Source organism: Eriocheir sinensis, chromosome 9 (genome assembly GCF_024679095.1).
Source record: "Eriocheir sinensis breed Jianghai 21 chromosome 9, ASM2467909v1, whole genome shotgun sequence".
Classification (NCBI taxonomy): Eukaryota; Metazoa; Arthropoda; class Malacostraca; order Decapoda; family Varunidae; genus Eriocheir; species Eriocheir sinensis.
In genome coordinates this window covers 21,101,624-21,126,154 of record NC_066517.1, presented here as the reverse complement: position 1 = coordinate 21,126,154, position 24,531 = coordinate 21,101,624, and the positions used below count along the sequence as shown (strand labels likewise).

Genomic DNA, 24,531 nt, shown 5'->3' with positions numbered 1-24,531 from the left:
TGGCAGTGTTCTTAGGGCAGTGGAGCGGGGAGGACGTTGCTGGGTTGCGTTCCTGTCTCCGTGAGTGAGTGAAGCGTTGGTGCGTGTGTTGTGTTGTGACTTGAGACATGCGAGCGGCGTGAGGAAAGGAGCAAGCATGTCTCCCTCGCTGTTTCCTGCGGCTTGGGTCTTCCTACTCGCTGTCTCCTCCTCCTTCAGTGTCTCGGCTCAGTACTTAGGTGAGTGTGGGAAAGGCAGCATCCAGGTGTGTTTGCAGGTGATATGGAGTAATTGAGGGAAAGTATACGTGACTATTTTTTCGTTTGAGGACCTGCTAGCTGCTTCCTTTTCTTCTTCGCCACAGCCACAGCGTAATATTTAGGAAAGAGAGCGAGGAAAACATGTCTCTTTTGGGTGTTCTAAGTAGTGTGGGTGTTACTTATTAACGGAAAGTGTGTGAATATATTGGTAGGATTCTAAATTATCTCTGCAAACCTCCTCCTCCTCCCACTTCTCCTTCATCGTCAGAGCGAGAAAACTTAACTCTCTTGGGTGTTTTTAGTAATGTGGAAATAAGGAAAGGTAAATGCGTGATATATTGGTGTAATTCCTCCCTATCAACGCTTCCTCCTCCTCCTTGTCATCATATCATCATCATCCTTAATCGTATTAGCGCAATATTTATTAGGTGCGCGAGAAAAAGCAGAAGCCAGAATTTTTTTATGATAATGAGTGTAATTAATGAGACTAAGCTTCAATATATTGGCAAGGGTCTGAACTTTAACCTTCAGAGCTTGAACAAATCACTTATCAGGTAAACGAGGAGACTTTATCATCCAGGTGTTATGTTATATGAATGTAATGAAACGGAAGCCCAGGTGAATATATTTAGCTTCACACGCCCATATCTACTTCTCTTGCCCCTAATCATGGCATGTTTCCATAAATCAAATAACAATAATAATAATAATAATAATAATAATAATAATAATAATAATAATAATAATAATAATAATAATAGTAATAATAATAATAATGGTGATGCTTATAATCACTACTACTAATATTTACAATAAATAAATATAACAACAACAACACTCCACCACAAAATGTGAGACAGTGGATTGCTAAAATAAAAAGAATAGCGAGAACTTTAGTTTTATTGAGTGTATGGATTAGAACTGGAGTAGTTGAGTTTCTCAAAGACAGGAGTGGAAAAGTAATACTCGAGATTGAAATCAGCATAGTAATAATAATAATAACAATGTTAATGATTCTACTACTACTACTACTACTACCACTATTACTACTAATAACAATAATAATAATAATAATAATAATAATAATAATAATAATAATAATAATAATAATAATAATAATAATAATAATAATAATAATAATAATAATAATAATAATAATAATAGTAATAATAATAATAATAATGATAATTTAAAGGATAGGCTCAGGATGCTGGCGATACTGCTAAGTTAAGAGAAGGTTTGGAATAACGTGAAGAAATTAAAGTATGAAAAATCCTCGCAAAGGCCTGATGGAAAGGAGGGGGAAGTGTGAGAGTGAGAAATGGATGCAGCTCGAGAGGGAGAGTGTGAAGAAAAATAAAAAGAAAAGATGAGGACTCGGATTGTGCGTATGGAGTATAGAACCGACCAGTGATTGAATCAACATGACCGCCAGAAGCGATACGATGATCAAGTTCCCCAAACGAGAAAAGACAGGGACAGGACAGGGGGACATTGACGCTAGCGTTCTCCAGGGTGAGCTTGACAGAGTATATGATTGGGCGGGGAAGTGGCAGATGGAATTCAATGTCGGAAAGTGTATCATTCTGAGTGTAGGTAGGAATAACCCCTCACACAATTACTCCTTAAATGGCACTCCTCTAAGTAGGTCTGGGCGTGAGAGAGACTTGGGAGTCCTAGTGAGCGCTGACCTCCGTCCTAGGGCTCAATGCATTCAGGCTAAAAATCGGGCAGAGTACTTGGTTTCATCTCAAGGAGCGTAAGCAATAGGAGCGCTGAAGTCATCCTCAAACTTTACTTAGCACTATAATAGTTAGACCTCATCTCGATTATGCAGTTCAGTTCTGGTTCCCCTACTATAGAATGGATATCAAGATGTTAGAATCTGTACAGAGGAGGATGACAAAGATGATTCATGGGGTGAGAAATTTGCCTTATGAAGACAGGCTGAAGCAGTTAAATCTACACTCCCTAGAAAGGCGAAGGTTGCGAGGAGACTTGATCGAAGTCTATAAATGGATGAAGGGCTTTAATAAAGGGGATGTCAATAAGATTTTCAGAGTAAAAGAGCCAGGTAGGACGCGTAGCAATGGTTTTAAGTTAGACAAATCAAGATTCAACAAAGACATAGGCAAGAATTGGTTCACCAATAGAGTGGTGGACGACTGGAACAGGCTTGGGGGCCATGTTGTGGGTGCCAATACCGTAGATACATTCAAGAAGAGGTTAGATAAAGCCATGGATGGTAAGGTAAGGTGGGGCTGAGTGTACAGGAGCTGCCTTGTATAGGCCAACCGGTCTCTTGCAGACTCCTCACGTTCTTATGTTCTTCTTATGTTAAGTCCTAAATAATAAATAAATAATAATAATAATAAATAATAATAATAATAATAATAATAATAATAATAATAATGATAATAATAAATAAATGTAAAAAAGACCCAGGAACATAATAATTAACAGAATACATTCGACTTAAAACTGCGGACACGAATGGAAGTGAATTTGCACTTGGCCCAGAAATCTTCCACCACCAAGAAACGTTGATTGAAAAAAAGGGAGGAATATAAAGAGATGAACAGAGTATTGTGAATCGTAATGAATGCCCCGGTGCGCGTAAACTCGACACCCGCTAAGCATGTCTTGTGTTATGTTGCGTGATGCCCGCCACCTGCACCATAACCCCCCCCCCCCCCATCCATCCAACTCAATCCCCCCGCTCCTCTCCCTTCAACCTTCTCCCTTTACCCCTCCTCTTCCTCCCCCTAGCCTCCCTCCCTTTCCCTACAAGTGTGTGGGCGTACTTCCACACCGTCAAACACTCGTAAATGATGCTAATCCCGGGATGTTTGTTGATAATTACCCTCTTATAATTTAATTGAAAGAGGATGCGAAATGTAGAATCTTAACCTGTTCTCTTTATGTAGGCGTCTTTTTTTCTTTTGAAGCTCAAGGGAATAGTGATGTAGTGTTCACCTGTACATTATATATAAGTGTATTTTTGTTCTCAAGAATTTTAATATAGTGTTTACCTGAACCCATTATTATAGCGTTTACCTGAACCCATTATTTTAGCGTTTACCTCTGCCCATTATTATAGCGTTTACCTGTACCCAATATTATAACGTTCACCTGTGGCCATTATTATAGCGTTTACCTGTGCCCATTATTATAACGTTCACCTGTACTCATTATTATTGCCTTCACCTATGGCCATTGTTATAGGGTATATCTGAGCTCATTATTTTAGTGTTTACCTGTGCCTGTTATTATAGCGTTCACCTGTACCCAGTATTATTGCGTTCACCTGTACTCATTATGTAAGTGAAAGTGACGTTAGCCTTTCGCCCTTTCTTATACGCTGATTGAGACCGAAGGGGATGATAATATTGTGCATCTCTTTTCCCTTTCCGTCTTCAAGCGTATAGGAACTTGAGAGAAGGAGAATATATAGTGTTTACCTGGTCACTAACTATTCCTCTTCGCTATACACAACTAGTTCACTGTAACTATTATGTCAACAGACTCATTAACCATCCTTATATGTGTGGAATTTTCTTTGTCTCTTTCTTTCTTTACTTGACCAAGAGATCCACGAACGCAGAGATCAGGTAACCTCTAAGAGCAGGTGTGTGCGTGCGAAGGTCAGCCCGGGGAAAGTCGTATGAAAGCTTGCGGGCGAGTGAGGAGGAAAGGCTAACGGTGTTCACCCCCTGTCATGCGGAACGGAGGAAAAAAAAGCGTAGACAAAAGAAAAGGAAAAAAAAATAAAGTGTAATTCTGGCGGATCATGACTTAAATTAGGTTGAAATTCCTCCATGAAATTGTACTTAGACGGATGATAACCCACATTTTACTCCTGTCTGTCTTTCTGTCTATCTTCTTTCTTTCCGTTTCAAGCCTTTCCCCGTCATTTCCTTCTTTCCTGTGTTGTTTCATCCTTTCCTTTTAAGCTATTCACCCTCCTCCCTTCCTTCCCTCTTTTACTCCTGTTTGTCTTTCTGTCTATCTTCTTTCCTTCCGTTCCAAGCCTTTCCCCGTCATTTCCTTCTTCCCTGTGATATTTCATCCTTTCCTTTCATGTTTTTCCCCCTCCCCCCTTCCTTCCCTTTTTCTTTCTCTTTCATGTTACCTCCCCCCCCCCTTCCCTCCATCCATCCTTACTTCTCTATCTCCCTCCTCCTCTCTCAGGTCACCTTTACCCTTCGCCTCATCTTCTCCCTTCATCTCTCCTTTCCTCTTGTGGTCAGCGTATGGGGGAAGGAGTGGGTGGAGAGAGAGAGAGAGAGAGAGAGAGAGAGAGAGAGAGAGAGAGAGAGAGTATCAAAGACAACAGGTGCTTGGATGAATGAAAGGAAAGCAAGACAAGAAAGGTAAAAGCTTGTTGAGGAATTGCAAAGGAGGAAAAAAATAGTTAGACTGTGAACTCCTCCATGACTCAAAGCGGAGACTAAAACAAATAAAGAAGGAAAAAAGAAAGAGAGGGTGTGTCAGGGTGTTTGAAGAGTGACGTGTAGCTAAGGAAAGGTCCATTTAGGGTGATGTTGTTGGGTGCGGCGTGTGTGTGTGTGTGTGTGTGTGTGTGTGTGTGTGTGTGTGTGTGTGTGTGTGTTAACTTCATGGGCCATACCCACTAAACCTTTCACTGCATTTTATACTTTTAACTAAAAAAATATTCCTGTTTGTAACTTAAATATATAGTTGAATTATATGGGGGCAGCAAGCTTATCTCGCGGTCTCCTTATGTCTGCATTCTCTTGTCTGTCTATCCGTCTGTGATTGTATACGAGGCAGAGACATTCAAGATGATATGATGACCTGCAGGTGGTGATGTGCGTGGGAAGGTGCTATGAAAGGCAGGTGTGTGGGAGGAGGAGGGTACCTGTTTGAATGAAAATATGACCAGGTGTGCAGAAGCAAAGAAAAGGGATGCTGTGTGGGAAGCGCTGTAGGCAGATTCACCTGTGAGAAAAGATGTTAAAGTGTTCTCGGTAGAGAGGAGAGTAGCAAACATGTAGTGTAAATCACAAGGACGTGATATTAGAGGTGAATAGAATATGCAGAATAAACTCTCACTCAGGAGAATACATAAGTGAGTTAGGGAGGCTAGGAGCTGTGTGTAGGATGACAGTAGGAGAGCTTAAAAAGGATACGAGGGAGTGAAGCAGAGACCTGGCACGCGTGGGTAGTTTAGCAAGGACATAGATAGGAGATTGGATTGTTTGCAGTGTGTAGGATGAGGAGGCTTACTGTAGGATGACCATATGATGACTTAGAAGGGATATGAAGGATTGTAGTAAAGATCTGGCTGGTCAGATGAGCTTAGCAAAACAGGTGTGTGTGTGTGTGTGTGTGTGTGTGTGTGTGTGTGTGTGTGTGTGTGTGTGTGTGTGTGTGTGATGGAGAAAGACGTGTGTGTGCGTGCGTAGGTGTAGGTGTGGGTGTGTATGGATAATATATGCGGGTTTATGTTAATATAGGAGACTATGGGCGTAACAGATATGGTTTAGTGGAGATGGAAGTGGGAGATGGGGACAGATACATGGGTGGAGGACACAGTACGTAGGATGGACACAGTGTGGAGGCGGGTGGCATGGCGTGTGTCTCCAGGTGTAGGTTAGTGGTGGACAGGTGGAACGAATGGCCTAACTAACGTGGATGGCACTAATTGGTGATGGAGGTGGAGGGGGTAAGAAGGTGGAAGAAGGCCAGGAGGTGGTGAAGGTTGAAAAATATTTAGGTTGTGGTGGTGGTGAACTGTGATATTGGTGATGATGGTGATGAGTATGGGTTTGGTTGATGATGAATAAATTGATGAATAGAAGGTAGGCTGGGGATATCTAGTAATTAAGGGTAACAACGAAGAGGAAGAACATAAGAGATAAATTGGTGAATGAGAAAAGAAAACCGGTTATCTTGATCATTGGGTGACAACAAAACTATGAAGTCGTTACAAAGGAGAAGAACATATATACGTGAAACATGTGATGATATATAGGCTTAGAAGGAAGAGGTCATTGGTTATAGAAAAATTATGGTGTTTGGAAAGGAAATATGAAGGTGAAGATGCGTAGATGTAACTAATGTATATTTTCAAGGTATGTAATAAGTGGTAACGAAGTGTACACGTGAAACAGGTGATAATTTTAGGCTAAGACTGAAGAAAACATTGATTATAGAAAATAGTAGAGTTTGAAAAGAAAATACCGAGATGAGGATGCATAGGTAAAACAGGTGTGTATGGCAGCACGAGAATGAAGGTGACGGAATTAACAGGTGGTGATGAAGGCAAGGTGCAGGGACAAAGGTGAGACAGGTGGCAAGGACTTAGAGGTGAGAACAGGCAGGGGCATGCTTCTCTGTGTAACTCAGTAGCCAGGGAGGAGATAAGGGAGTATAAGGGAGGCTGGATAAGGGGATCAGGTCTCCCTACACGGTGGAGGAGGAAGGTGGAAGTCCTCTATCAGGGAGACTAGCGGCGGTGTCTTGCTATATAAGGGTGGCAAGCTATCCTCCCTGCGGCAGCCAACCCTCCCTCTCTCCCTCTCTCCCTCCCTGCCTTCCTTCCTTACCTTATAGTCGCTTGTCTCAGTCTCAGCTCGCAGTGTCCCTCGAGAGCTGGTTGAGGGAGGGTGTTTATGCCTGTGCTCCTGCTCACGCTGCCTTTGTTGATGGTGATGATGATGATGATGATGCAGTGTGTGTATATTTTGGTTAATTTTGTTTCTATTTGTTTGTTTACATTCTTCTGTCGTTTGTGCTATTGGTTTTAGTGTAGTTATATATATTTTCTTATTGTTATTATTATTATTATTATTATTATTATTATTATTATTATTATTATTATTATTATTATTATTATTATTGTTATCATTATTCTTCTTCTTATTATTATTAGCAGTAGTAGTAGTAGTAGTAGTAATAGTAAAAGCAGTAGTAGTAGTTGTAGTGGTAGTAATTGTAGTAGTAGTAGTAGTAGTAGTAGTAGCAGTAATAGTAATAGTAAAAGCAGTAGTAGTAGTTTTTAGTGGTAGTAATTGTAGTAGTAGTAGTAGTAGTAGTAGTAGTAGTAGTAGTAGTAGTAGTAGTAGTAGTAGTAGTAGTAGTAGTAGTTGTAATAGTAGTAGTAGTAGTAATAGTAGTAATAGTAGTAGTAGTAGTAGTAGTAGAAGTAATAACAACAACAATAAAAATAGCAACAACACTGCTTCGTCTTGAATTAAAGTCCCGTTGGTGTTTAATTTTTTGGGTTCACTCGACTACGAGATTTTTTTTATTAAACTCCTACGGAAAGTTTGTACCAAGGAGATTAAATTGTACCCCAGGCAGCCCTTTCCCTCCCTCCCTCCCTCCTTGCCTCACCCTCTCCTCTTCCCTCCCTTAACTCTTCCAGTCTTCTCTCTTTCTTCTCCTATTCTCATTATCTTCATCTTATCCCCTCCCTCCCTCCCTCCCCCTTCTACTCCCCACTCCCCCGTCTCTCTCTCTCTCTCTCTCTCTCTCTCTCTCTCTCTCTCTCTTACCATCATTACGCTAATTTTCATACTTTCACTATCATCTCCGTCATCAGAATCATCACTATCATCATCATTATTGGCATCATTACTATCACTGCCACCACTACCACCATCGTCATCACTACCCACCATCACCATCACCATCACCATCATTATTATCATCATCATCACTTTGCTTTGTGTCCAGTCAGTCAGGTCACGGGGTCAGAGTGGAGAGATGACCCGCAGAAGCATCACCTCCTCTTCCTCCTCCCCCCCCCCTCCTCCTCCTCTCGTCTGTTCACCCCTGGCTTCCTCATCTTCTCAAATCTCCTTCCATCTTTACTATCTTCATTATCTCTTGCCTCGTCTTCTCTCTTCTTTATTCCTTAACTGACCTTTCTCTTCTCTGTTCCTTCTTCTTTCAATGTTTTCTGTTTTATTTTTCTCCTGTTTACCTTTATATTTTCTCCCTTTTCCTCCATATTCCTTTTCGCCTTTCCCCAATTTGTATTTCCATCCTTTCTTGCCTTTTCCCCTTTTTTCTCTCACCTTTCCCAGCTTTTCTCGCTTCTAACCCGCCTCCCCTTCTTCCCGCCTTCCATCCTTCTCCTCCTTATTCTTCCCTTCGTTATTTCTTCCTTCCCTCACATCCCTTTTTCCCTTTCTTCATACTTCCCTTCCTCCCCTCCTTCCTTCCTTCCCTCCTTTCTTCCTCCTTCTTTCTTGCTCCTCTCCTCCCCCCTCTTTTCTTCTCCTTCCTTCCTCTCGTCCCCCTTTCCTCTCTTCCCTCCTTCCGATTCATCTTTCCTCCCTTCATCGTGCCCCTGAAATCTGACCTGACCCCGATAAATCCAGCTCCGGTTTGCTATGAAGGAGGAGGAGGAGGAGCGTAGAAGCAAATTAATGATAGAGACAATTCTTTGGATCATTACAGATGCATCATCAAACATTTCTCTCTCTCTCTCTCTCTCTCTCTCTCTCTCTCTCTCTCTCTCTCTCTCTCTCTCTCTCTCGCTCTCGCTCTTGTACCCAGGTTTGATTCATCTTTACCAAGCAAATAAGGCCGCTGATTGGAGGGAGGGAAGAAGAGAAGGAATACGAATTGTGGGTCCTTTGAAATAGCTTTTTACCGATGGTGCGTCAGGGTTGTATCGAAGGAAGTGTTTGTTTACTCTTAAAATATTAAGGGTCCGTTTATTATTTTCGTCCCTGCTCATTATAAAATTCCATTAAGGCGTCATGCTCGTGGGAGGACACTTAGAGGAATGAATATATGTTGTGTCTATTGGTGGTCTGTGCTCGTCTTTGTCTCTATCTCTCAATAGCTTTCAATATTCTGCCTAAGCGCGTCCTTTTGCCTCTGCTCTGTGTGTGTGTGTGTGTGTGTGTGTGTGTGTGTGTGTGTGTGTGTGTGTGTGTATATATATATATATATATATATATATATATATATATATATATATATATATATATATATATATATATATATATATATATATATATATATATATATTATATGTATCAGAATTAAAGCTAGTGTTTTATGAATGGAGTTAACACCATTAGTACCTTTTGAATGAATGGGACAACACTTACTTCTCTATAGTGGGTGAACTAACACTAAAATTGGGGCAGATTTTGTGTCAATTATAAGATATTTAAAGCGTTCATCAGATGACAGTAGTGTTTTATAAAGTGATCTGAGTATGGGGAACAGACATAAGGACCAGTAAGTACAGTTCTTCCCTCTACAGTAACGCAGTCTCAATTCTCTTCCATTGGTGTGAAAACAAGAAAGGAAAGTATCAGTTATATTAAACTTGAGTTGACCTCATTTTTCCTCATCTTATTGATGGACTGTGTTTTTAGAGAGGACGGATAAACTAATCTGAGAAATCAATGAAAAGACTCGTATTAGTTTTCTCGTAAATGAAATAGAGCAAAAAACGTATCCTCTTTTGCAATGTAGACAAACTTTGCAACTTCTTTCAAAAGGGAACACACACTGACCCTAAAACGAGATCTCGTAGCTAATCTAAACCGTAAAAATGGGGACGACAAAATCACTATCAAAGGAGTCAGATCTTTTCAAAACTGGGAAAAATTGTACTTTAAGCCTTCAGAGAAAACGAAATTTCTTTGAAGTAAGATTTAATTGATACTATTAGGATGAAGTCGAGTAGGCCTAGTTGCAAAAGTGGAACAACAAGAATAATTTATAAAGGGATCAGATCTGGTTTTCCTACTCCTTAACATACTAACAAGCTCTGAAGGTTTCAAAATATGGAATAAAAAAACTACTGCTAAAATGAGGTCTAGTACACTCTTGGCATTATCGGAGGACAGCAACAACTCCATAGAAAGGCGTCAGATTTGATTCTATACTCCTAAACTTACGGAAAATCTGTAATTGGAGATATACAACTATTAAAATGAGAACAGGAGTGATGGAAATAAGGCTGATCTCTGTCCCCCTATGTCCAGATCTTTCATATTCTCATAATATTTCTCCTCGCTCGTCGTTTTAGTCTTCTCTTTCTAGGCATCTTAGGTGTTTAGGTTCTGCTTACAGTATACTCCTCCGTCTCTACTGCTTCTTTTCATATAATAATAATAATAATAGTAATAATAATAATAAATAGAAACAAAACTCGCTCTTTCCATAAGCTCATACACACGGGGCTCCTAATAAGACCTAACAATCCTAATCCTAAAACGAGGGCAGCTCTTGAACAAAATAAAGAAGGCGAGCATTACACTCGTCAATAAGGAGAGCAACAAGAGCGCCAGTGCTGTGTCAAGGGAGTAGTTGTTGCTCGCTGTAAACAGGAAGGAACGAGGTCCGTGTTAATGATGGAGTCTTGTTGCATTGAAAGGATAAAAATTGTGCTGAATGTAACCCAGCGAAGCAGCCTGTTACTCTAATTAGGCCCATGTTACCTGGAAAGGGGAGGGAGAGAGAGAGAGAGAGAGACTGTTGGTGAGACATGAAAAGAAATGGAGACAAATAAATGCAAAGAGTGGAAGGAGATAAATTACAAGAAAAAGGGAGATAAATCTCTCTCTCTCTCTCTCTCTCTCTCTCTCTCTCTCTCTCTCTCTCTCTCTCTCTCTCTCTCTCTCTCTCTCTCTCTCTCTCTCATGCACACACACACACACACGCACACAATCCCCCACCCACACACACACAAAGGGCGCGTGTTGTCTATGGAGGAAGTGACAGCGGCACGTGAGAGGCATCTGGAGAGAGAGAGAGAGAGTCCTCGATGGGCGATTCTTTATTTTTTTGAGTTCTGATCCATCCGTCTCTCTCTCTCTCTCTCTCTCTCTCTCTCTCTCTCGTGTTTCTCTTCCTCCCTTCTCCAATTACCTCCCTCACCACGCTGGTCACAGAAGGAATGAAAGGAAGAGAAGGAAGAATCAGAGAAGAAATGGAAAGAGGGATGTGTGTGTGTGTGTGTGTGTGTGTGTGTGTGTGTGTGTGTGTGTGTGTGTGTGTGTGTGTGTGTGTGTGTGTGTGTGTTTAGTAGTAGATATATTTGTAGTAAATGTAGGACGAGGAGGAGAACAAGTGGTTTGTGTTCTCTGTTCAGCCTTTGTGTGTGTGTGTGTGTGTGTGTGTGTGTGTGTGTGTGTGTGTGTGTGTGTGTGTGTGTGTGTGTGTGTGTGTGTGTGTGTGTGTGTGTGTGTGTGTGTGTGTGTGTGTGTGCCCCTTTGTTTGTGTGCACGTGTCTGCTATTTATCGCTGTATACGCCATTGTGTGTGTGTGTGTGTGTATGTGTGCGTGTGTGTGTGTGTGTGTGTGTGACTGTGTGTGTGTGTGTGTATAATGCAATTCCTTCTTGGATTAGCACTAATGGAACCAGTTGTGTGTCTCCTCTAAGCCATCTCATTATCACCTCTTCCTCTTCCTCTTCCTCTTTCCCTAGTCACCTGCTCTCCTTCCTTCCTTCCTTCCTTCCTTTACCTTACCTTTTATGATCTTTCACAAACTCTTATTCAAATACTTTTCTTTTCAGTTTTCTCTTTTTTCTTTTTCCTTTTCTTCCTCTCTCCCCAACTACCTAGTCTTTTTTTCTGTTCCTCTTCCTTCCTTTCTTTCTTCCCTTCATCCTTCCTTCATACTTTCTTCCTTCCTTTCAACCTTCCTTTTTGCCTTCCTTTCTATCTTCCCTCCTTTACTAACCTTTGCTCCACCCGTCTTTCCTCCTATCGTTTACTACTTCTCCGTTTCCTCGTCTTTCTCATCGTTTGTTTCGCCTTTCCTTCCAATCTTCCTTTCTTCCTTCCTTCCCTCCTACCCTCTGATCCTCCACTGTCCTATTTAATTCCTCCCTCCTCTTAATCTTGCCTATTCTATGTCCTCCCTCTCTCTCCTCTTTTTCATCACCTCCTTCCTCTTTCCTCTTCTTTCTCATCTCCACCTCCTTTATGTCATACTTAATTCTACTTCACCTTCTTACTCTCTTTCCTTCTTTTCCCCTTTTTCTTCTTCCTCTCTTTCCCTTCATCTTCTTTCCCTTCTTCCCTGTCTCTTCTTTCTCTTCCCTTCCTCTTCTTCATCTTCTTCCCTGTCTCTTCTTCCTCTCTTCCCTTCCTCTTCTTCCTCTCCTTCCCTTCCTCTTCTTTCCCTTCTTCCCTGTCTTATCTTTCTCCTCTTCTTCCTCTTCTTCCCTCTGTTCTTCCTCTCCTTTACGTTCTGATACCCTCCCTTACCTTCCCTCCATCCCTTCCCCTCTCCCTTCCCTTTACCCATCTCCTCCCTTCCTTCCTCTCTCTCCTTCTCATTACTCCTACATTTATGGGGACTAGGGAGGTATGATGGGGACCATGTGAGGGGAGGGGGGGATGAGGGGGAAGGAACCCTGACCCCCTCCCCTATAGCTAAAGTATGGGTGGTCAGGGTAAGGGAAGGATGTGAAGAGAGAGAGAGAGAGAGAGAGAGAGAGAGAGGGAAGTGATTTATGAGTGGACGGATCAGCAGAGAGAGATTAGCATTACAAGGACAGATTAAGTGGGGAGCGGAGAGGGAAGAATAACATATAACGAGAAGGGAAGGGAAGAAGAGGAAAGGAGGAGGAAGGGAAAATATAGGTGAAAGGAGGAGGAGAAGGAGGAGGAGGCGCTGTGGTCAGAGGGAGAGATGACCACTTAAACCACAAAAAGGGGCGTAAATAGGGTGACAAGTGACCATAGAAAACACGGAGAGAAAAGGAAGAAAAGGAGACAGGGAAAAGGCCGGAAAGGTGAACTGGAAAATAAAGGAGAGGAAGAGCATTCTAAAAGGCGGTGATAAAGGAAAGTTGTGGCAATGCAAAGAGATCATAAAAAGGAAGACATAAAAGAGGGTGTTTGATAATGGAGAAGAAACAGAATGGTGATAAAAAGGACAAAGAGGTAATGATGATAAAAAGATGAATGTTTTGTTTTTACTCGAAGGTTAAGTTACTGAAATAAAACTCAATGAAGAAGAAAGGGCAATATTTTTTTTTTAAGTGAAGGACTTTAAGTGGCGATGAAATAAAGAAGGAATGAAGGAAGAGAGAGAGGTGGTCTTCCCTTTCATCTTTTTAATCTCGACTTAACAGTTTACAGTCTAAGACCACACACACACACACACACACACACACACACACACACGCGTTGATCATTTCATGTTGCTTATGTTCGTGCGTGTGTGTGCATATGTATGTGTAGCTATCAATGTTAACTTACACAGAGGAGATTATGTGTACTGTGTGTGTGTGTGTGTGTGTGTGTGTGTGTGTGTGTGTGTGTGGGCGTATGCGGGCGTGTGTTTACTTGCTGAAGGTGACCAACCCACAAGCTGACTCATGCCGGCCACCCCCCTCCCCCCTGTCTCCTTCGCCCCCTCTCGCTCCTCCCCCTTCCCCAGCCTCCCTTTCCCCCCTGTCTCCTTCGTCCCCCCTCGCTCCTCCCCCTTCCCCAGCCTCCCTTTCCCTCCTCCCCTTCTCCCTTCTCGAGTCCCCTTTCCTATCGTCTCCCCTACTACACTCCCCACACCCTTGTCGCCTCCCTTTATACCCTTCTCCCCTTTCTTTCCTCCCTTATCACCTCTTCTCCCCTTCCACCAGCTGTCCGTCATCCTCAACATTTTATCCCCTCCTTCCCCTTCCTGCACTTCCCCTTTTATCCTTTCCCCCGCCTTCCCTTTCTCTCTCTCGCTCTCTTTTTCTTTCCACTCTTATTCATCCCTCCTTCGTCTCTCTTTCTCCTTTCTCTCCTCTTTCTTTTTATTCTAAGGGATCACGTGGCTTTGTGGGTACGGCACTAAGCTACCTATCCGGCAGTTCATAATTACCTTTACCTTCCTTAATCCTCTCCCGTTGCCTCCCTTCCCTGTATTTCCTACTTGTCAACCCTCCTTGTCTTTCTTCATCTTCGTCTTCCATTATTGCTCCCTTCCTCATTTTCCTCTCTCTTTTCACTCAATATTTTTCCCTGTGCGTGTTCTTTCTTTTTTTTCTCTTTTCTTTTTTTCTTAATTTGTATCTTCTTTGCTCTTCCCCCTGTATTACTTGTCTCTTCCATTCTTGCTCCCTTCCTCATTTTCCTCTCTCTTTTCACTCAATATTTTTCCCTGTGCGTGTTTCTCTATTCACTTTTTTTCTCTTTTCTTTTTGCTTAATCCTATCATCTTGCCTCCCTTCCCTGTATTTCCTACTTGTCAACCCTCCTTGTCTTTCTTCATCTTCGTCTTCCATTATTGCTCCCTTCCTCATTTTCCTCTCTCTTTTCACTCAATATTTTTCCCTGTGCGTGTTTCTCTATTCACTTTTTTCCTCTTATCTTTTTGCTTAATCCCATCATCTTGCCTCCCTTCCCTGTATTTCCTACTTGTCAACCCTCCTTGTCTTTCTTCATCTTCGTCTTCCATTATTGCTCCCTTCCTCCTTTTCCTCTCTCTTTTCACTCTTATTATTCTTCCTCTGTGCGTGTTTCTCTATTCACCTGTTTCCTCTTTTCTTTTTGCTTAATTGTATCATCTTGCCTCCCTTCCCTGTATTTCCTCTTTGTCTTTCCTTCCTCTTCCATCCTTGCTCCCTTCCTCCTTTTCCTCTCTCATTTCACTCTTATTATTCTTCCTCTGTGCGTGTTTCTCTATTCACCTGTTTCCTCTTTTTTGGGGGGTTAGTCTTATGTTTTCGTGTTTGTGGTCTCTCATCTCTTGTTGTGTTTGTCTTTAATTTCTTTCCTCTGTTCCTTTTTTTTTCTATAATCTGTCAACCTTTGTTTCCGTATCGTCCACACACTTACGTTTCCCTTGTCACCCTGCCTCCTTATCTCTTCCTCTTCCATGATGATTTTCTCCTTTTCTTAATGTTTCTTTCCCTTCCTCTCTTCCTTTCTTTCTTCCTATGTCACTACTTTGCTGTTCTTCATTCCTTTCTTTGTGTTTCTGTTTCCCTTCCATGCTAATTTCTTTCCTTCTCTTTATTTACCTTTCTTTTCTCTCTCCTTCCTTCATTTGTGTCGCGGTCTTTTGATTCATCCTGTCGACCTCTCTATACAAATGTCTTTCCTTTTACTCTGTCTTTTATGCTGTATTCCTAAGTCTTCCTGTCGCTTTACTCTCTCTCTCTCTCTCTCTCTCTCTCTCTCTCTCTCTCTCTCTCTCTCTCTCTCTCTCTCTCTCTCTCTCTCTCTCTCTCTCTCTCTCTCTCTCTCTCTCCTAGTTTTTTTTCTTCTAATATATAGCATTGTGTCACTCCCCGTCACTCTCCTTTCATATTTGTTGCTTGATCCCTCGCCTTTTCATCTGTTTTCTTCCTGCTTCACTGTTTCATGTTTTGCTGTTTTCACTGATTCCTGTCGCTCCTCTTATCTGTTTTTTACTTCGTATTCTATCTTGTTATGTTTGTTTTTGTTTGTGTCATTTTTTTTCTCGGGAGTAAGTCTTTTCCCTTCCTCGTCTTTCTTAATTTTTTTTTTTTATGATTTAGAATTTCCTTGGTGTTATGATTCCACTCTAGTGTTTCTCTCTCTCTCTCTCTCTCTCTCTCTCTCTCTCTCTCTCTCTCTCTCTCTCTCTCTCTCTCTCTCTCTCTCTCTCTCTCTCTCTCTCTCTCTCTCTCTCTCTCTCTCTCTCTCTCTCTCTCTCTCTCTCTCTCTCTCTCTCTCTCTCTCTCTCCTATTTTCCCTCAGTAGGTTACCTCAAGTGTTTTATCTTCCTTGTTTGGTAAGGCAACACGCTTTTCCTCCTCCTCCTCTTCCTCCTCTTCCTCCTCCTCCTCTTCCGCCTCCTCCTCCTCCTCCTCTTCCGCCTCCTCTTTACTCACTTCCGCTCCACCTTCCTTCCTTCTCTTCCTGTTTTCGTTTTCTTTTCTGTTTTCTTTTTCTCAGAGTTTCGTTTCCTTCCTCTCCGCTGCACTGCTTCTCTCTCTCTCTCTCTCTCTCTCTCTCTCTCTCTCTCTCTCTCTCTCTCTCTCTCTCTCTCTCTCTCGCTCTCTCTCTCTCTCTCTCTCTCTCTCTCTCTCTCTCTCTCTCTCTCTCTCTCTCTCTCTCTCTCTCTCTCTCTCTCTCTCTCTCTCTCTCTCTCTCTTTTCTTTTCATGACTTCACGTTTTCCTTTGTAAAGTATTTTTATTTCCTTCTAACTTTCGTCTGATTTTACTACTCTTGTTTGTTTCATCTTTTTCACTGAGTCGTCATTTCTCACTTTTTTCTAGCGTCTCCTCTCTCTCCTCCTCCTCTATTCTTTTCTTTCCTTGCAATCGTGTTCTATTTATATTTTTCTTTCCTCCTCCTCCTCCTCCTCCTCCTCCTCCTCCTCCTCCTCCTCCTTCATCACTCTCTGCCTGCTAACCCCACCCGTTCATACATTCTCATTTGTTATTCTTTCTCTCCTCCTTCCCTCCCATCCTTTCCCCTCCTATCCCTTCCCCTCTCCCTCTCTGATCCTGATTCGTTCCCTCCTCTTTCTTTCTCTCCTCCTTCCCTCCCTTCCTTCCCTTCCCATCCCTTCCTCTCTCCCTCTCTGATCCTGCTTCGTTCCTTCCTCTCTTTCATTCTTTCCTCTCCCCGCATCTCTTTCTTCCTTTCCCTGCCTTTCATCCTCCTCTTCTTCCCTTTTTTCCAATTCTTCCCATGTGTGCGTCCCTCTTTTCCGTCCTTCTCTCCTTTTCCTCCTTCTTTCTCCCTCGCTTTCCCCTCCAATTTATCTCTCTTTAACTCTTCCCTCCCTTCTATTTTATCCCATTCGTTGTTTTTTTTCCTATTCCTTCTCTTTCCATGGCTTTCCTGTCAACCACCCTCTTGCTTCTTTTCCTTTCCCATTACCTCCCTTCCTCCCCCCTTTTCCATTCTTTCCTTCGATTCCCCAACGAAGCCAACCTTATACTTCTTGTTTATTAATCATTATATATCCTGTGTTGCATTTTCCCCGTAGTGTTAATATGGAAAATAAAAGAAATAAACATGACAGATATCTCTCGCTTCCTGCCCGCCTGAAGACATGCCTGGACTTTCTTTTAAACGATCTAATACGCAGGGTAATTTTGCTCGCGAGGCTGCGTGATTTGTTTCTCTTAAGTCGTGATCGTGAATACAGTATTGAAGTCTACTCTTGTTTGTTTCATCTTTTTTTTTTTTTACTGAGTCGTCCTTTCTTATTCTTTTCTAGCGTCTCCTCTCTCTCTCTCCTCCTCCATTCTTTTCTCTCCGTGCAATCGTGTTCTATTACTATTTTTCTTTCCTCCTCCTCCTCCTCCATCACACTCTGACCGCTAACCCCACCCATTCATACATTCTCATTTGTTATTCTTTCTCTCCTTCGTTACATTAAGCTTCCTGCCTGGAGATATCTGTCTGGACCATCTTTTAAGCGATCGGATACGAGGCATAATCATTTGTTTGCTTGCCAGACTACGTGATTTGTTTGCCTTCAGCCGTGTTTGTTGCCCGAGGGAGAGGGGGAATACGAGGGGAAGACGACTTTTTGGCTTTGTTTGTGTGCCGTGAGATGAAGAAGCCTGATGCACGAGTGTGTGGGAAGGGACTGAGTTGTTATGTGTTGTTGGTCATGTGGAAGCTGCCTCAAGGGACGGGAGGAGAGTTGTTAAAATGTTTTTGAGTTCGTACGCACGAGCTGACATTATATAAACTGAATAAATAGACTTAGCGAAGGACACACTCATCTTGCTCCTGCTTTCTGCTTTTTCTTCTCCTCTCCTTCTCTCTTTCTCTCTCTCACGCACCCGAAACCAAAAATAACTAAGTCTATTCAGCTTGCACCGTTCTTAGAGGAGAAGGAGGAGGAGAGAATGAAAGACGGAGAGGGAGGAGGAGAAACATAAAAATTAGAATGGTTGAGAAGGAGGAGGAAAGTGAGGGGAATGGGATGAGAAAAGAGAGAAAAGGCGGGAAGAATAGGGAGGAAATGATGGAAGGGTGAGTGAGGAAGAAGAGACGGGAAAAAAGGACAGAAAAAATGGGTAGAAAAGCTCTTAGTTGGGGAATAAGGGGAGAGAGGAGGAAAGAAATAGGGGCAAATTCAGTTTTTTAAATTTTCGACGGTCTGTGATTTTTGTTTTTATTTCTTCTGTGGGTGCTTTGTTTTATTTTATTTTATTTTATTTTTGCTCTCTCCTGTTTCGTTATTCCTTCCCTCTCAGTTCACCTTAATTTACGCCATAAGTTTAAATGAATTCCCGTAAAAATTTTGAAAGCTAAAGATCTGCCCTGACTCATTTTCCATAAAGAATGATAGAAGCAAAAAATGATGAATGATGAAAACAAATAAAATGATGAAAATAAAATAAAATAAAATAAAGCACCCACAGAGGAAATAAAAACAAAAATCACATCGTTCAAAAAGTAAAAAAAAAAAAAAAAAAATTGCCGTTATATCTTTCCTCCTCTCTCCCCTTAATCCCCAACTAAACGCTTTTCTACCCATTTTTTTTTCTGACTCAGTCCGTAAAAATGACGTAAAAAACAAAAGATTAGTTTGACTCACTTCCCGTAAAACAAATCACAACATTTTTCTCATGTCCTGATTCTCCCTACCTTCAGTGACCTGGATCCATAATAACATCCATTGCTTTGCGCGCCTACGCCTCTTCAAATTGGTTTACTGCACACGGCGGAGTCCCTCAGGTAGAGATGTAATTAACTTCCCCCTGCCACGTGCCCTTCGCTCCCACCCCTTAGTTTGTCGGTCCCCATCACCGCGCGGTAGTTTGTTGTTGCCCTTCAGCCTCAGGTGTTCCCGAGGCAGGTGTTTGCTCATTATCGATTTGTATGTTTTATTTTGTTTATTTATTGTCTGTGTATCTGTTTGAGTATCCCTGTGTGTTTGGATTTTTTGGTATGCTTATAATAGTAATGATAAAAATAATGATAATAACAATGATTTTGATTTCAGCACGTCCTTGTAAGAGCAATTAAAAGGGAAGTGTCTCAATAGGAAGGCACATGAGCAGTTGATATTATTATTTTTTGTTATTATTATTATTATTATTATTATTATTATTATTATTATTATTATTATTATTATTATTATTATTATTATTATCGTTATTATTGTTGTTATGTATGTATCAGTCGTAAATTTTATGTGAGGATGTGAATGTCTGTGCATGTGTGTGTGTGTGTGGGAGGGGGGGTATGACAACAGTTATAATGAAAAACTAAACAAATGAAAAAATTACAACAAATAAAAAACGAAATCTATTGCAACGAGGAACAAAAACTCAGACAGGCCGTTAATCAGAGGACATCCAAACACACAAACAAAGGCAACACAGACTGCGTACAGTGTCCCCGTGTTTGTTGTCTAGAGCAAATTAATTCAGTTCCCCTCAAACACCAGAGGCTCAGCACCGCTCCCGGAGACAACACACTAATGAATTAAGCTCCCGTTTTCTTTACATTTCACCTCCTTAGCAGTTAATAGGCTCAGGTGTATTCTCCGTGTTGCCTCTAATGGTACAGAGCTTAGAGGTGGTCGACGGGGTAATAGTGATGATGGTGGTGAGTAGTGTTAGTTTAGGTGGTGGTGATAGTGGTGGTGATGGCGGTGGTGAAAAGCACTGAATGGTAATATTGATGGCGATGGTTGGTAGTGGTGAGGGTCGTGGAGAATGGTAGGTTATGGTGATGGTGGTGATAGTGGTAAGGGTGGTTAGTGATTGGGGGAAGGCCTGTGGTTACGGTGGATAGCAGTGGATGGTGTGGTTGTGGTGGTGGTGGAGGTGATGGTGATTGATGATTGTGTGTGGAGGTGGTGGAAGTGTTGCCAGATAAGACGAAGAATGATAAAGGATGTCAGTGGAGGTGGTTTTCTCTTTCGTTACCTTCCACCACCACCGCCTCCACCACCACCACCACTTCATGAAAACAAGTAAAAGGCAATCAATCATATTTCCTGAGGGCCGCTCCATCAACTTTTTTTTTATAAGTATTAACGAATACCCAAGAAAAGAGAGAGAGAGAAGCAAGTTTTCATCCTTCCATCCTCTTTGATATCATTATGAAAAAAAAAAAAAACATTCGTCTCGTAAGTGCCATAAGAGCTTCAGATACCTTTTAAAGAGTCTCTGATCCCCTTGAGGTGACGTCTGTTTGCCAAATGGGGAAAACATGGTGACGGTGACGGCTGTGGTGATGATCCTTTCTTATTGATTTTTTCCTCGTTTCTCTCCACGTCTTCCTCCATTTTCTTCTCTTTCTCTCTCTCCGTTTCCTCCTCTTTCTCTTGTTGCTTTTCTTCCTTCTCCTCTTTCACAGTTTCTTCGTCTTTCTCTTTCTCCGTTTCTTCCTGCTTCTCTTCGTTTTCTCCTCTTTTTCTCTCCGCTTCCTCCTCCTCTTTTTCTCTCCGCTTCCTCCTCGTTTTCTCTCACCATTTCCTCTTTCTCTTTTTTTTCCGTTTCCTCCTCTTTCTCTTCCTTCGTTTCCACTTCCTTCTCATTATTTTTCAACTGATTTCTTCTTATTGTTCTCCTTCTCCTCCTCCTCCTCCTCCTCCTCCTCCTCCTCCTCCTTCTCCAACCCCCCTTCTCCTCCTCCTCCTCCTCCAACTCCTTCGTCTTCCTGTGATTCAGATTTCTTCGTTCCTGTTTCTTTTATTTTCTTTTTGTTCTTGTTCCTTTTACAGCTACTTCTTTAAATCATCTTCCTCCTTCCTTTCCTCCTCCTCCTCCTCCTCCTCCTCCTCCTCCTCCTCTTCCTCTCTTCGCTTTTCTTTGACTCAGATTTCTTCGTTCCAGTTTCTTCTCCTTGTTGTTTTCTTTTCCTTTTTTTTTTTTTTTTTTTTGCCACAGCGTGACCTTCCTCGGTAATATGATTCTGCCCGGTTATGTAATTTCCTTTTTGCGGACTCCCTTCTTCCTTCCCCCATCACCGCCGCCGCCGCCGCCACCGCCGCCGCCGCCCTGTCTCCTTCCGTTTTCTTTCTCTCTCTTTATAAGTCTCATCTTTGTTTTTGCTTTACCACTTTTTTCCTCCTCTCTTCTCTCTCTACTTCTCTTGTCTTCTCTTCCTCGTGCGATGTTTTGTTCTCGTTCATCTTTTGAATTATTTTTTGGTCATGTTTCTTTTTTTTTACAATCATCTGCTCTTCCTATTCAACATATCGTCTTGTTTCTATTCCTCTTAGTTTCCTTCCTCGTCTGATTTTCTTCGTTTTTCATCACAGTCATTATTATCATTATCTTCCTCTTTCTCTCCCGTTTCCCTCTCCATACCTTCCTCTTCTACCTTTTCTTCCTCACCACCACCACCACTAAATATCATCATCATCATCACCATTATCACCATCATCACCACACCTGCATGTTGTATCACCTGCCTTCACTCCCTTATTGCCTCGTTAATCACCTGTCCAACCCCAATCAAGAGCCAGTCAGGTGCTTGAATATAATCTGTGTTTATGGCGCCCCCCCCCTCCCCCTCTTCCCCTTCCCCCTCCCCAATTTCACCTTCCCAATCCTTCCCTATACCTCCTTCCCCTTCTCACTCCACTCTCCTTATCTCACCCCTTTCTTTCTTTGTCTCCTTCCATTTCTTTTCACCCTTTTCTTTTCACCCCCTCTTCCCCTTCTCCCTCTCACCATTTCTCTTTCCCAATACTTCCCTGTACTTCCTTCCCCTTTTCACCCCACTCTCCCCATCCCCCGGCATGTGTAACCCTTTTCTCCATTTGCCTCCATCCACTTCCTATCACCCTTTCCTTCTCACCCCCCTTCTCCTTCTTCCTTCTTCCAATTTCTCTTTCCCTATCCTTTCCTATACCTTCTTCCCCTACTTTCCCAACTTTCTCTCTCCCCCTCTACATCTCATCCCTTCCTCTCTTTGCCTCCATCCATTTCTTATCACCCTTTCCTTCTCATCCCCTCTTCCCCTTCCCCCTCTTCCCATTTCTTTCTCCTTATCCTTCCCTTTACCTCCTTCCCCTTCTTTCCCAACTTTATCTCTCCCCCTCTACATCTCATCCCTTCCTCTCTTTGCCTCCTTCCATATCTTATCATTCTTTCCTTCTCACCCACGCCCCCTTCACTTTTTCCACGCCCTGTATACCGTCCTCCCCTCCCCACTCACTCTCTCCCTCCTCTGCTATGAACCGTCCTCCCTTTTCAGCCATCCCATCTCTCCCTTACATCCTTCCTCCCTGTTGCACCCATTTCCCTGTCACATGGTATTAAGGGGAGGGAGAGGGGGGACTGCAACACACGGGTAATGAATGAGGGACTTAATGAATGGGGGGATTACGAGGGGAGGGAGGGAAGGGGGTGGTTGGTCATATGATGAATGGTGTGTTGATGTTCCTGCATTAACTCAGTAGCTTATGGTGGTGGTAGTGGTGGTGGTGGTGGTGATGATGGTGGTATCTGACTGCCTGGTTGACTGACATGCGAACTGAATATGAAAATGCGTGACTGTGATTGGTTATAGGTCTCATGCTAGTGGTGTTTAACTGGTTGACTGACACACTGACTAACTGACAGACTGACTGACTGACTGATTTATTTTTTGATCGATTGAATGACCGGCTGACAGACTTACTGGCCGACTGTCATGAGGTAAATGGCTGATAAAAACTAACTGACTGACTGACTGGCTGGGCTTGGGGCAGCTAGTGGGGGAAGGTGGATAAAGGGAGGAACTAAGAGAAAGAGTTGAGGTAAGGGGAATAAAGGGGGAAACTGTAGAAGGCTTGGAGAGGGGTTGATATAGAGGGGGTTAAGGGAGGAGGTGGATGGGGAGCGACACGAGACACCTGCCGCTGGTGACTCATGGTGGAGGTAAGGTGGAGGAGACAGTGCCGCCCTTGCCTCAGGGTGGAGGGAGGAGGGTGGAGGCTTCTACACGCCCTAAAAGGAAGTACAGAGGCGGGATTGGGCCTCCACGCCCTTATTTACCTCTCCTCCTCCTCCTCCTCCTCCTTCCTTCCTTTTTTCGTCTCCTATCCTTAGCGTACCTTTCTCGTGTTCTCTCTATCTCTTCTTCTCCCTGCCTCCTTTTCTTTACTTTTTCATTCTTTTCCTTTTCCCAGCTTTCCTCTCTTCCTCTTTCAATCCATATTCCCCCCCCCCCCTCTCTCTCTCTTAGATTTTCCTTACGCCTCACTTCCTTATTCCGTCCATCCCTCCATTCATTCATTTTTCTCCTTCCCACCTCTCTTGTTCTTTTCTCTCTTCCTCTCCTTCCATATCTCTGACAGCTTTTATTTTAACCTCCCTTCCTCTTCCTCTTCTTTTTCCTATTTTTACCTATTTATGGTACCGTCACCCGCCCCTTCTTCCATCTTCTCTTTACCTTTCTTCCTTTTCCATATCTTCATTACATTCACTCCTCGTCTCCCCTCCGTCTTCTTCATTCATTCCTCCATGTCTCCCTTTCCTTGTCTCTTCCTATCCTCAGTTTTTACCTGTCTCCATTTACGTTCCTATGTCGAGGTTGTTCTTTCTCCCCTTCCTGTTATCAATAAATCGATATTTTTCTTTTTCTTTTGTGTCGTCTTTGTTTCCTCTCTTCTCTGCATTCCATCCCTAACCCCTCCTGTCTCTTTTGTTAATGGTGTTCTTCATCTTGTTATTCCTCCTTGTATTGACCTCCCCTTCCCTCTCTCCGCTCTCACCCTCACTATTCGCTTTTTTCCATTATTTTTTCAACACAGCCTGACTCACTCCCTGTCCAGTTTCCAGTTTTACTCTATCAATCTATCTATCTTTCTGCCTACCTACCTGTCTATCTACCTACCTGTCTATCTACCTACCTGTCTATCTATCTATCTATATCTATCTGTCTGTCCATCTTTCGCTCTCGCCATGACATATTAAACCACTTCTCCGTTTACCTGCAATCAACTTATTTTCGCTTCCATTTTTTTTTTCACTTCGTCTTTCTTTTTTTCTCATAACTATAATCGCTGATCAGACTAACTCCTTTCTTTCACTCCTTGCTGAATTTTCTCCCTCCTCTTTACTCATCTCCTTCCCTCTTTCATGCCATTCTCTATACCCCTTAATTTTCACCTTTACTCACTAAGATTTTAATTCCTCATCTCTTCACTCTCTAGTTTCTTTTATTCCTTCTCCCTCGCTCCGTATGATTTATTTTTCAGACTGTTCCGCTTTCTCCCTTTTCCAATTTCTCCTTTTTCTTCACCCCTTCTCTTCATATCTCGCTTGATTGCACCTCCCTCTTGTTTTCGGTTTTTCCAATTTCTGAACTCCTTCCTTCCCTTTCATCTTTAAGGATTCAGCATTATGAAGAACGACTCAAGGGACTCAACCTCTTCATTTCTTCCTCTTCACCGATAGACCTCATCT

The 24,531-nt window shown here is 42.4% G+C and overlaps 1 protein-coding gene across 4 annotated transcripts in view; it reads left to right on the top strand.

Moving 5' to 3' along the window:
* The window catches only part of LOC126996126 (laminin subunit alpha-1-like), a 213,020-nt gene continuing 188,489 nt past the window's right edge, over nucleotides 1-24,531 (top strand). For 3 of the 4 annotated variants that reach the window (XM_050856332.1, XM_050856331.1, XM_050856330.1), the window contains exon 1: nucleotides 2-218. In XM_050856332.1, coding sequence (XP_050712289.1) covers nucleotides 137-218 — 82 coding nt within the window. In that variant the 5' untranslated portion in view covers nucleotides 2-136. Of the gene's footprint in view, nucleotides 219-24,531 lie in introns of all 4 variants that reach the window. The other variant, XM_050856333.1, reaches the window with a different exon arrangement.